The following is a 14,432-nucleotide window of genomic DNA, read 5'->3' as shown; positions in this document are numbered from 1 at the left end:
TAATATACAAATATATGCCAATTAAAAAATAAAGGTAAAACATGTGAATTTGGGCCAATCAGAGGACTCCATTAAGTATAAAAAAATTATGCCGGCTGTAGATTAGCATGCGAAAAGCTTACGGTTTGTTTTTTACAAATAGTAATCGTAGCAGGCCCCTTAATGCACTTGAACTCGTCAGGGATTGTGTGTATCTTATTACTTTTACTGGTACCGCACTAACGATAGAGGAAAGTAAGCAATTGGGATGTTAACTATCTTATACAATTTTTGAGAATGAGATGGATTTTTCTAAAACTCAACGAAAGCTTATAAAGAAAATGAGGAAAAGAGGAGTTATTTGTTTAAATAAAAAATGTAAAATGAAACTAGAGATCTCATATGGCATTATTTCTTAATTTCTTAAAAGTCCTTGAAAACTGAGAAAAACCATCGAAAAACCCGCAACAGTTCATAGAAAAAATATCTATTTTGTTTAACGTAGGTCAATAAATTGAATAGTAAATATGAATTAAAATATTGTTAACATCAGTCCCGTTTCCCTGAAGATTGGAGAGTGGAGTGGTAAAAACTGATACAAATTTATATACCTGTATTTAAATTTCTAAAAGATGTAATAAAAAATGTGTAGGATATAAAATTACTGCTTTTATATTACATAATGTTTGCCTATCCTCTCTCTCTCATTTCCTTTTGGATTCTAAATTTGATAATAAAGGCTTATTTATGTTTTTAAGTATATAGCACGAACCCGGTTAAAATAACTCTAATAATAACGAAATTAAAGTAGAAAACACGGTTCCTGTCATTGTGTTAATACAATGTTTTTTTGCGTTTTGTTTGTTCTTTTTTTGCATTTTTAATGTATACTCAGTGAAGTCGATTATAATCTGATCCCCATTTAATTTGTTGATAGCAATAATTATCTTACAAATAGTTTTATTAATCAAATGCAGTTGAAAACACGATTATTCGACAAAACCGTAATGACCAAATTTTTAGTCATTTTAAGAAAATTTGAGTAAGAAAGAAATTAGTTATTATTAAATATTAACGTTGGAACGTTGGTTACAAAAAATATTTTGCCAACATATGAACAGAGAAAAGGTACCTTTCATATGGAATTTTGAAATACAATAATTTATTTCCGAAACAGATCTTGGTGGATAATTTCATATATTTATATTTTAAAAATTAAGTTGTTCTAAATGTATCAATAAACGTCAAAATCAATGTGAAGGAAATCATATTTACTAGTACTATAATACAATATATAACACAAAAACAAATAATACGTCATATTTGTGATTGTATTAAGATTGTATAACTACAGCTGTACAATAAATTATTACATTCCCTATGTTACAACTGTATTAATCATGTAGGCATATTTTTGTGAGAAGACATTGCGCAGGTTAAGCTTATAAAACAAAACTTTTAACTCAATTCCATTTTTTTTTTTGGTTTGAGATACTTAACCAGTATAAACGTAAATAATGGTATGTAATCTTCAACAAAACGAGATACAGAGGCTGAGAACGACCATATCTCAGTGACATAATTGGTATTCTTATGGTTGGTAGACATCAATTTAATTTTAATGTTCGTTGTGCCCCATACTGATTTTTAATTTCTTTTAGAGAGCGCCGAAATAAAAAAAAAAATAAAAAATAGCGCTTTGACATTTTTAACCATTCTGGGAGTTATCTATTTCGATTCCCACCAAAATTAGCGCGTCTGATGATCTTTATATTTGTTATGGGAAATTCCATTTATTGATTTACGAAAATCTTGGTTGTCAGGTGACAAAATGTAAATTACCTAATGGATTAGGAGCATACTGAGTAGTCGCTCATGTTACGTTGACAGTACGTACATACGTTGGTAAATACGTAGTTCAGTTTGCTACCTCAGATCTACCTAACTAAAAGTTTTGATTATGGAGTGGGTTCCAATAGCCTCTTATTAATAACATTGTTCATAGTAAAGCACTTGTATTTCAGTTATGTTAAATGCAGGATAGGATTTAACATGAGCAGTTAAATAAAATTATTGAATACACATATTAAATATCATTTTGTATTCTTAAGATGTTTTGTAAAAGAAGTAAACCTATTCAAAACCATACGAGGTAAATAATGTGTGTTTAAATTAAATTATAATTAGTTAGTGAAGCTTAAGGTTTGTAAAAATCACACTTACCAATGGTACTACACTTAGCCAAGGTCTCAGCGGCCTTTTCCAGTTTCTCAGGTGTGTCAGCATACTTGGCCTCCATGAAGTCCGATATGGCTTTCGTATTTAATCCTCTCATCTTTAACCTGTTGCAATGGAATATATACTTTTATTATTATCCTAACAAAATTCGGAATATAAAATTGTTATATGCAAATATTTATGTTCAGAATAAAATAATGGCATTGATAAATATGACAGAATGTCATCAATAAAAAAAATATTTATGAATGTAATCAAATTATACCTACGAAATTTGTTTTCTGCCACATTATAAGAATGTCATATTACCGGTTGAAAATTCATTATTTGTCTGATAGAACTATTAATTGTTTACTTAAGTGACTTTCTTTGATTTAGCTCTTTTTAATTGCAGTTTACGTTCATTATGATGATTTATTTAATTTTCTTCGAAAAATACGGTATTTCAATACAAATGTTACTTATATAATACACATTTCATATTTTTGACTCCTCAATTAATGTAGAAGACATTCACAAACAGTAGATCACTAATCGTAATATATGTAATTTTCAATAAACATTGAATCGTAAAAAGTACTTGCTCCGCCGGGACTCGAACCCGGATCTCTCACTTGCCGGGTGAATGTTGCTACCATAACACCACAGAACCCTCACTTTTTACAATTCAATTATTTTGTATTTGGCTTGTTTCTTTCACATATGTGTTTAGATATTTTTTACATATATACATTATATATATATATATACAGGGTGATTCAAAACTAAATGGCAATCTCTCGGGAGCTTATTCTATAGCTAAAAAACGTAAAAAAGTTCATATAACCATATGCCCGGAAACGCTTCGTTAGCGAGTTACGCCTAGCGAAAGATTTCGCCCGGATTTCAGAACCCTTGGTGAAGTCAGGCCGTATAAAAATGGTAAAGGTAGTTACAAAGATACAAATACGAATGTTTTTTATGTTTTTATATCTGTCAAAATTTATTAAAATTCGTCCCAGAGCTGTAAATGCAATACTTTCAGAGATATCTTACGTAAAACACAAGAATTGGTGCAAAGAAATAACACGTTTTTTGTGTTTAACGTAAGATTACTTCCATAAATGTTAAATAAAGGTCATTTTTTTCTTAAAAAGATTTGTAGAACATTTAATTCTGAAAAGATTCATGTGAATTACTTAGGAAAAAAATTAATAATAGGTATTGAAATTTAGCTTTTATTTAAAAATAAAACAGACGCACAAAAATGCATATTCTTATCTGCATAAAATATTAACTAATGTTTAGGTTGTGAGTAACAGCTGATCATTTATTCTAGACTGAACATTAACATAAAATGTATTTAACTTTATAAAACTGTAATAATCACCTATAATAGTTGCTCAAAGTGTCCTCCGTTGTTAGCAATGCCACGTTTTCGCACGACGAATCCACTCTTTTCTAGCGCGTTTTCATAACGTTTGGAGCATTCTTGATAGTTTCTGCCGCCTCCTCTGTAATGCGATTACGTAACTCCCTCTATGGTGTTTGTTAATCCGTTTTGAATAAACAATTGACTTCATCCAACCCCATTACAGAAAAAGTCTGCTGGCGTGAGGTCAGGAGAAGTGGTGGCCATTTTACTGGTCCATTTCGACCAATCCATTGTCTACCGTATTTATCATTTAAATAGTTTTTCACATCATTAGAAAAATGTGGAGGTGCTCCGTCGTGCATAAACCATGCATTTATTCTGTTTTTGAACAGGAATATCTTCCAAGAGGGTAGGCAGGTTTGTTCTTAAAAAATTTAAGTACGCTACTCCATTAAGTCGATTAGGGAGGAAAAATAGGACCAATCAAATTATCACCCAGAACACCAAGCCATACATTGACTGAAAATGTATGTTGAAAATGCCTCGTCGCAGTTTCAGTGTGGGTTGTCGTACGCCCAAGTATGGGTATTACGAAAATTTACAATTCCATTTCTAATAAAACAGGATTCATCAGTAACGAGAATACGCCGAAGAAAAATACTGATGTCGTAAACAATTTCTAAGAAGAATTTGTTAAGAAACCAGCGGCAGAACATCTTCCGTTTAATTAAGATCTTGCGGTAATAAGTCTTGAACACGTGTTATATGGAATGGGTACAATTGGTGAGCTTCATGAAGTGTCCGCCATACGCTTGACTGGCAAATATTTAACTGACGTGATAATCGTCTGGTGCTTGTGGTTGGTGATAATTCTACAGCATTTATTATTGCTTGTCCATTATTATAGTTCCTTGCGCGCTACGGTTGACGACCAGTATCTATTCGCTTCCCGTGTTTAAGAGCTACCAGTTTCTCTAAGTCGTCTCTCCACAGCTTCAAATGTTTTTTGCGATCAGGTGTTCTTCGATGTGGAAAAGTATCACGATATTCCTGAACTGCAGTCTAAAACCATTCTTGTTAACTTTGCCGTAAATCAGTATCATGTCCGTATACTCTTCAAACGAATACATACCATTTTACATTATCTGCCATTATTTACTAAGACAATTACATACACTTTTATAAAAATATTTAATAAAATATTTTAAAAATAAATATTTAATAAAATATTTTATACACTTGTATAAAATATTTCCAAATAAATCACAGGATCTCACAAAATACAATCTTCAATCAACGCCACAATACAAAAAACCTCCATAAAGGTTATTCAAATATTACTTCATGAACTTAATTGTTGATCAGCTGATATTGCCAACCTTTGCAAAGAAAATATGACGATAAAAAGTGTTGAATAAATGATCAGCTGTTACTCACAACCTAAACATTAGTTAATATTTTATGCAGATAAGAATATGCATTTTTTGTGCGTCTGTTTTATTTTTAAATAAAGCTAAATTTCAATACCTATTTATTAATTTTTTTCCTAAGTAATTCACATGAATCTTTTTCAGAATTAAATGTTCTACAAATCTGTTTAAGAAAAAAATGACCTTTATTTAACATTTTATGGAAGTAATCTTACGTTAAACACAAAAACGTGTTATTTCTTTGCACCAATTCTTGTGTTTTACGTAAGATATCTCTGAAAGTATTGCATTTACAGCTCTGGGACGAATTTTAATAAATTTGTCAGATATAAAAACATAAAAAACAATCGTATTTAGTATCTTTGTAATTACCTTTACCATTTTTATACGGCCTGACTTCACCAAGGGTTCTGAAAATCCGGGCGAAATCTTTCGCTAGGCGTAACTCGCTAACGAAGCGTTTCCGGGCATATGGTTATATGAACTTTTTTACTTGTTTTTAGCTATAGAATAAGCTTTCGAGAGATTGCCATTTAGTTTTGAATCACCCTGTATATATATATATATATATATATATATATATATATTATATATATATATATATATATATATATATATATATATATATATATGTGTGTGTGTGTGTGTGTGTGTGTGTGTGTGGTGTGTGTGTGTGTATATGACGTTTATCATTAAAATTCTGAGAAAAAAAAAATCTTAGTAAATATTTCTGTAGGATAATTATTAAAGTTTGTTCCAAAAGTAATTTCAAAACAGGTCTATTATTTACTTCAAATAACTTACAACACACCCATACGTATTCCAATCCCAGTCCAGGTAGACCCTATTTTTAATATATTGATTGATTTAAAAGCTTGCTGCACCAAACTCAGCAACTTATACTATTTACATTCATTATATGCTGTCTTAAATAAAAAATCTTTATTTCTAGTAAGCTGCTAGTAAGGTTATAATTCTATCAATGGTTTTATGAATCAATAACTTATTAATTCATAAAACTCTTTTGAATTGAATTGAATAGGCCATAAGTAATAAATGGTTTACATTTAGCTGCATGTATTTAGGTTTATTTCAGAATCCATATTTTGTTTGGTAATACTTGCGGTTGGCTTTGCACCTATGGTCTGTCGGTTCCACGCGTTCTAACGTTTTATCATTCACACGGGCGAGTAAGTTTCCAGAGTAATAAATCACTGTTGGAATCAATTTACATTGACGGCGTTTTATAGTGGGCCTTCTCTAAAGTTCTAGAGGAAATTGGCTGGCACAGTCTATACTATCAACAGTACAACTAGATTACGGATAACTCAAAATAAATCTCTTATTTTTTTGAACTAAAAACATAGTAAACTCTCATTATGTTAAAAACAGGAACACGAACATTAGTTAATCAAGCAAAAACTATGATTGGTGTATGTTTTAAAGACTAATTTTTTACTTATATCTAAGTAAGTAAAGTAATGTCCTATTTTTACCAGGCGAAGTTAGGGATACAAGAAGCCCTCTATAACAATTAAATCTGGGGACCAACGGCATAAATTTGACTTCCGAACCACCGCCAGTGGTCGGGGAGGCGAGCTGGTTGCAAGGACAAGATCGCACCCGCGGTCATCCATCCAAGCAACAGCCAGGCTCGACCGTTTTGCTGAATTTTATTGTATTTTGATATCCTCCGTACTCAATACACAGTGCCATTGGCAAGTAAGGACATCATATAGATAACCGAACTTTCACGTACTCTTACTTTAGTATACTAAAGTAAATTCATCAACTATAAAAATCGAGACTATAATTTTTTGTTTTAATATTTATTGAGGTACCTACATCTAACCGACCAAAAGTTACTAAAATAATACTTACAAAACCTTTTTCACGAGCAGCACACAGGATCATACACTGTAACAAGTAATTCGTCGTAGTAATTGTAAAACTAGAACAACTAATACGTGCATTAGAATAGGAATAAAATTATTTTTATACATAATACCACTCTTCTGATTGAGTGATAACAAGCAATGTGAGATAATATTATGTTGTAAACGATATTATTAGTATATATAAAAAATTTAAACATCGAATTGAGTTATTTCCTCACATTAAAACTTCATAATATTACACTAATAATAATCCTACATATAATTAACAGTCTAAGAAACTACTTTTAACAAATCCCAATGTATCCTACTAAATAAACCAATCTATTAGGCAGTAGAATCAAAATATAGCTTTAAATGATTACATAACGTAATATTAGTGCCAAAAACTTAAGACAAATCAGGGAGGGGAAAATTTCATTTTGGTATTTTTCATAAATTTAGTGTATGGGGAGTGTACTGGCAGAGGGAAAATTTTATATTTAGAATAAAAATTCATTTATTAAAAAAATAACAATTTTTAGATATTTTGTGAAACCTTACATACACTTTCGGTATAATTTTGCTACAATAAAGCATTTGTCGTACATATCAAAATCTTGTTACACATATAAACTGTGTTATTGGTCTTGTGACAAAAGGTTTTGAACTCAGGTCTATTGGTTAAAACAGTGAGGAAATATAATATGTTGCTTATACCCCATGTGCATCCAGCTTGTTCGTGAACAAAGTTCGGTGGGAAGATGAGGTGATTTAAGCCCAAACCAATATAATTAACGTCATTAAAAATGACTAAAAATTATTTAATAAAATTAGTACAAATATGTTCAGATAATATTTAATTTTATTTAAGCTCTTTCTTTCGTATTGAACCTTTCCTTATCCCTAAAATAAATCTTCATTATTTTTAAGCATTTTTGCACAGAGAAGTAGAATATGTTACAGAAATGGAAATCGTTGTATATTAACTGTTATACGTTCACAAAGGATCACGCTAGCTAGTCTATCAGTGTATTGTACGATGGAATTAGTAATGGGATATTTAGAATATATTAACTTACTTTTCCTTCAGGAGTGGTAGGAATGGTTTTTTGGTTTTAATCATCTCTTCAACATCTGTAAAGTATAAGAAATATTAACACACTGAAAAGGAATGTTTTATTTGTACCAAATATTTGTCCAAAAAATTTGTTTCCCTAACATCGTTTCGCTAAGAAGAAACAAGAAAACACTTTGAATCGTAATAATATTCTTTAGCGGACTTTCCATAACATAATTAATGCCCAAATAATATTCTTTTGAAGTAACGCTTAATTTTATTCGGATGGCGAGGACTGTGTAAAAATGACTGGTTTTAAACTAACTCTCTTCTTGTGGAATGTTGATCAGTCAATAAGTAGACTTAACTCCTCATGAGGGGTGTAGTAAAGAGTAAAGTTTCATTTTTGTCATTAAAATTACTTTGATTGTATATTAGTAATATCTTGTTTTACTTATTAAAAATATTATTAAAAAAGTTAAGTGGTATAGAATAATTAAAAGGAATTAGTGAACAGTTTATTGATCGACTTGATGCTATACTACAGTTTTAATTTTGTGATCTGTCTAAATTATTCATTTTCCGTAATCATATTGCATCTGTTACAATGATTTTATATTTATTAAGTTTATATTTTAAAATATTTAATTTTTGTTTTACCATCAAAAGTTTCTTTAATATGTTGTTACACTGTTGATAAAATTTTAAAATTTTGTGAATGCATTTTCTAAATTTTGATCTTTTTTTACTATACAGTAATTATTGTTGTAATGCCTTACGAAAGGTTGTAGCATGTAAATTAGCTTTTTGTTGTAATAAAATAAATACGCAATTTTAAACTGAGGAAAGAAAAATATTTATTGTAAAAAGCAGCACCTTTCTCGCTTTTACGTTCGTAATAAAAAATCTCTGAAATTAAAAGAATACGTAAATGAAATAGATCTGATCTCCTAAGAAACAAAACTTAGAAAGTGAATTTCGCAATGCTTGATTTTTAAAATTTGAATATTAATGCATTTTACGATTTTTAGAGTAATGTTTCATTATATTTAGCCACTATAGATGTGTTTATTATTATTAATTACGGACATTTTTTTTATTTTAAAAATTCCAGCTCGTTTAGCCTTTTAGCAACTTCATTATTTATAAATTTTTAACAGTATGCTGTATATAAAAAATCTGGTTTTAACGATTTTTCTTCATTAAGTTTTGTTTGGGTATTTGTTGCATTTTATATTTTTGTATTTGTAGGTAAAGATCAATTTGGGTATTCATTAAATTTCCTAAAAATGTATATAACTTTTTACTAAATTTTAATTTAGTTTTTAATATTAAGTGTAAATATTGTCAAATTTTACTAAACTTACTTTCTGTAGCTCCGGTTTCCTTTTTGCATTTGTTTAGCAATTTGATAGCTTTCTCTATGTCGACAGCACCCTGAAAATAAAATAAAATAGTATTAAACATAATACAATAACAAAATTACGATAGCTATTCAGCAGATGGGACCCATGTGGTGAAGTGCGTGAAAGGGTTACTGAAAAATTCGAGTTCCTCATCAAAACCGTACAGCTTGATTGATTAAATTTTGATACTAGGAAGTTTATAGATTAATAGTTAAACAGGAAAACACTTAAAAAAATTAAAGGAAGAGAATTCATAGAAAGAATCATATATGTTTTAAATAATGAGATGTCTATGTTTTATAGTGGAAAGGTATACTGGGATGAAGTACAAAAGGTGAAATTAAGCTGTGGTTAATCAGTAAATCAAATAATTCTTATTGCCCCACGAGTGAAAAGAATAGGGTTGAATCAATCTGTCCCACGGAACTGAAGTGTATGTTTTAATAAAAGAAGTAGACATTTTTTATTGGCAGATACTGTATATTAAATTAATTCAAAATGACCGCTATCGCATTTTTATGAGATATTTGTAATTAAGTTTCATTAAAGCTTTAACTAAAATTTTCCAATTAACATCAGATGATGAATGGTTAATCAATAGAATCGTTGTAAAATAACCATATCAAAATTAATTGTGGTAACTACGTGTTTAATACCGTATATAACTATCATATTACTATCAAAGACAAGCCTAGATTAATTGGCAGAAACCGTTCTTTCCATCATATATTCTAAATATTTAGCCAAACTTGAGAAATTATCGCTTTATGCATAAAAACCAATTTCTTATTCATAAGAAACATTATAGAATGTTTTTTGTTAGATGATATCCATGTTTTACAAACTGTTGTGTCCGTTTTACAGACCAGAGCAATGTATTTACTGTACTGCAACAGAAAGTTCAATTTCTACATACTATGTGAAATTCATATAAATCCTCGTTAATAAAAAATAAGCTTACTTAAATAAACTGTGTTATAGGCTGATACACTCCCGTCATTAATCTCTAAATTATTGTGCGCGCGCGTGTGTTTTATTTCTACTTTACTCGTGCTTCTGTGAAACCTCGGCTTACAGACTTAAAAAATGAATTAAACTTCAAAATTACCAGATTTATTTATAAAACATCCAAGTTTGAAAATTAATTTCACAAAGAAACTAAATTATTTTGTCGATATCATAAGATAAGGTTTTGTTTTAAAAATACGAAATTATTTTCGGGAGTTTAAAAGAGAATAAGGTAAAAATACACATTTTTTTTTCCAAAATAGGTTACTATAACGATCAAAGTCAAATTTTATCGGATGAAATGTGGAATTCACTATGTTATACAATAAATTGTGTGATGTGGAGTAATTCTCTTGTGTTTGAGAACCCAAGATTAATGTCGCAGGTAATATATACCACTCATATGTGACCATAAAAGAAATATTTGAAAAGAAATTAATGAGGTGAAACATTGAGATATTGATTTTAATTCATCAAAAAGGTGCGAGTAACACTGACCTGAAACCACTGCCGCGGCGACTATCAGCAGAGCAAGGACTAAAAGGGATCTCATGGTGGTGTCTGGTGATTGGACTGAAGAGCTTCATCCTTATAAATATCGTTAATGTGCCCCGTCACAGAGAAGCTCAAGGACGTGCCACTTCACGGCTTCTTATGCTTTCCAGGAACTGAAACCTACCTTGCCGTGGCAGTTTGAATAGTTGATATATTTTCGAACTCCATTTGCAAGTTTATATTAGTTCTGAGTAAATATATTTCCATAAAGGTACGCAAGTCATTGTTTGGTTTCCCCGCATTATCGAATCGAAGTATGATATTGGGTTTTTTTACAACCACGTGACGTTAGCTGTATTTCGTATGGTTGGCAAAGGCTATGTAACAGTTATTTGAGGCTAAAATATTTGTCAGGAACTATGCATGGTTCTTTTTAAATCTTTTATGAGCCTGAGGACGTTATATATATTTTGAATTATTGCATTTTTCGATTGGGAAAGTATGTAATTCAAACCCAGCAGGGTAACTAGTTATCTGTACAATCAATATAGATCTAATATAACATATTAGTTCATCAGTTTGGAATTTCGTATCGAAGCTGAATTTGACAAGTATCAGGAAGTAGATCACCGATTTCTTGCGAGCCAGGGATAATTTTATAGCCCATGATTGCATTAATTTCCCTGAAATGTTTAATAATTTATTATAGTCCTTATATTGATTGAGCGTTAGTGAAGCATAACTAATTAAAATCACTAGAGAGATAGGAACAAGTGTATTTCTATCTTGACTGTCCATCTGTTAGATAGATAATGATCATTTCTATATAAAAACATAGATGAAAACCCCAGTTCATAGGTGAACATTACAGTGGTCTTATGGGTAAAACATGACTGAAACGAGAAATCGCAGTCTAAATAAATTTTGTAAAGAAACTGTAATTTTAATATCAAACTTCATTAATGAAGTTGTGTTACAATGTATTTGTAGTTTAAGAGAAAACTCGAAGGCGACGCTTGGCGTGGCGAAGGTATTTCTACTTTTTTAGTTATTGATGTTTATATTTCATTCTTATGAACGTCTTTAACGTCACACAATAATGCAAATTATAAATAACGTAATGTTTATAAAATGTCCACATAAATGAAAACAATGTGTTCGCATATTTTTATTATTGACAACGCTAAGTAGTTAATTTAGTTGAAGTTTGCTCGAGTTTGCTGAATTAATGCTTTATCTCCACTAATTTTCCTTGCTATTATCGTAAATAAGTGCTTTATATGCACTCATTACCAATTGATATTTATGAGGGGAATTTTCAGCCTCTAATTATGGTAGTGATCCAATGATACATAAATTTAGTTCTTTAATGAAGTTCGATATTTATTACTGTGTTTGTATAATAATTTGCTATCAATAAAATTCATAGAAAAAGTGATGAAATTAGGTGGGATCTTGAATACAATGGATAATGGATATACTAGAATACAATGACTCTTTGTTTACGCAGGTAAGCAGACATGAATCTCAAGCAATGCAATCTTGCAATCTGTAGCTAACGTAATAAATCTGACAAATCCATCTAAGATCAAACCAATGAAACTACAAAAAAAGTCCTAGAAATCCGTAACTGATACCTCATTTCCATTTAGAATACACACTAATGCTATCCTTGAGTTGCTGGTTTGGAAATGATCAACTCTATTCATTTCAAATTTAAAAATGACACTAAAGCGTGATTATTAGCAATAGAGTTAAATTCTAAATCGTTTCAAAAACAACTTACTTAGAATTTTTAATAACACTCGTTTAATAAGTGTACTATAGTAGATAAATGACCATCCTAGTTTTTAAGAAATCCATTTTCAAACAAATACCAACAAAAAAAATCAATGGTTTAGAGAATGTCAACAGCTACACGTAAAAACTAAATAAGTATATAGCTCTGACGCCAGTCGAAACTGAACAGAAAAAAGGGAAGCTAAGAAACGCAAGCCTTTCTTCTTCCGAGTCTAATTATATACTATGAAACAGTGAATCAGATCGTTTAAAGAAGCACAACTTCAAAAAAAAGATTCCCTTAAAAGAAGGAATTGTAATTATAGTCATAACACAGTGCTCACAATATTATGTTTTTTGTAATAGAGTAGAATTTTCTGACTACTGACCACCAGAACTGTTTTATTAACTGGGTAGTAGACTCGATTTCTTTAGTGACGATTATATTGTTAAATTGCCATCCTTCAAAATATTTCAATACAAGAGTAGACAATAGAGGTGTACGTGTATACTTAATATTAAAAATTAATAATAGCCATTAGCTTAGTTGATATCTAGGAAAATTAAAATGAAACTAATTACTTGAGGATGGATTCACTTTAGTTGGAAAATTATATAGTGTATGCTGTATCATGGTTACAGAGTGTACATCATTTTCTGGTATATATTTGTTGTGTTTGGTTAACAGCAGAACATCGACATGTAAGTTATAGTTTTTTTTCTAAAGAAGATCCCTGACGGAGCCAGGTCCGGCGGCCTCTGTCACACGCTACACATCTCACTTCAAACATCGTATATTACCTCGAAAATAATTCTTTTACTCATTTGATAGTATTATCCCATGTATTCGAGCAAAACAATAATATTTTGTGTGCTATTATGAATTATGGTAACTAAAAATATAGAACAAATACGGTTTTCTGTTTAAACTTTAAGCTTTCTCTTCTTTAACTATTTGTAAAAGTGAGTTCTAAGTTAGTTCTAAATTAAAGGTGTGTGTTAATTTTTTTGCAAATTTTTATGAACTTCGTTATCAGTTATTCTATTGAGATTTTGAAAATACTGTATTATACTGTTACATCATAGCATGCGTCACTTAATAAGCTTTCCTGAAATTTCTTGCATAGTTTCAAATCTGTAGCTCATTTTAATCTCGAGATGTCCTGCGGATAGATAGAAAGAAGACAATCATACAGAAAAGTAAATTCTACTTCCGTCCGGCAAACCGAAGATAAATTGAGTAGGTCTGCGAGTTCAAGTAAAATACCATTTTTGGACAAGCAGCACCACAAAAATTATTCTTGTCTATGTAAAAATGATGTTCTTTATAAAATGTTAGGTGTACAGATGAAATTTGTTTTCGACAAATCTTGCCTCACCATGCATTCATATATTGATTTGTTCATTTAGGTTTCGTAGCACTGTTGAAATAATAAAAGCTCCTATGAGCTAGAGAGGGTATTTCAACGCAAGAGTTGTAGCGGTCCCAGTTTGCTCAGTCTAGGGGGTGGGAAGGGTAGGTGTGGTTTTCACAAGTTAACGGCGTAGTAGAGTTAACTGTTAACGGTACTATCCGAGGGCGCCACCTTGTTTCCAGTAGTAGTGTGGTAGGAGAACGGAGTCAGAACAAGGAAAAGACCCGTTACTGAATGATGTTGTAAAATTAATGACCTTATAACCAACCAAAGTAAGAGTGAGTTAAATACAAGGTAAATTTAAGAAAAGGAAATACATGTAAGAAAGCTAAACTCATTCAATGTAATCATTAAGTTTAGAAAAATTCTAAGAGCCTGTTTTTTTTTATTGCAC

At 30.5% G+C, this 14,432-nt stretch overlaps 1 protein-coding gene across 1 annotated transcript; it reads right to left on the bottom strand.

The window, feature by feature from the left end:
* Positions 1-2,202: 2,202 nt before the first annotated feature.
* Positions 2,203-9,372, bottom strand: LOC124374614 (the record flags this gene model as incomplete). Its single annotated transcript, XM_046832800.1, has 3 exons — positions 2,203-2,321; positions 7,958-8,012; positions 9,303-9,372. Coding segments are annotated over 3 exons (244 nt in total), but the record flags the coding sequence as incomplete, so codon positions are not given.
* Between the last annotated feature and the right edge of the window lie 5,060 nt (positions 9,373-14,432).

Source organism: Homalodisca vitripennis, unplaced genomic scaffold, assembly GCF_021130785.1.
Source record: "Homalodisca vitripennis isolate AUS2020 unplaced genomic scaffold, UT_GWSS_2.1 ScUCBcl_9332;HRSCAF=17787, whole genome shotgun sequence".
NCBI lineage: Eukaryota > Metazoa > Arthropoda > Insecta > Hemiptera > Cicadellidae > Homalodisca > Homalodisca vitripennis.
The sequence above is the reverse complement of the archived record's forward strand: the minus strand, read 5'-3'. Positions and strand labels throughout refer to the sequence as shown.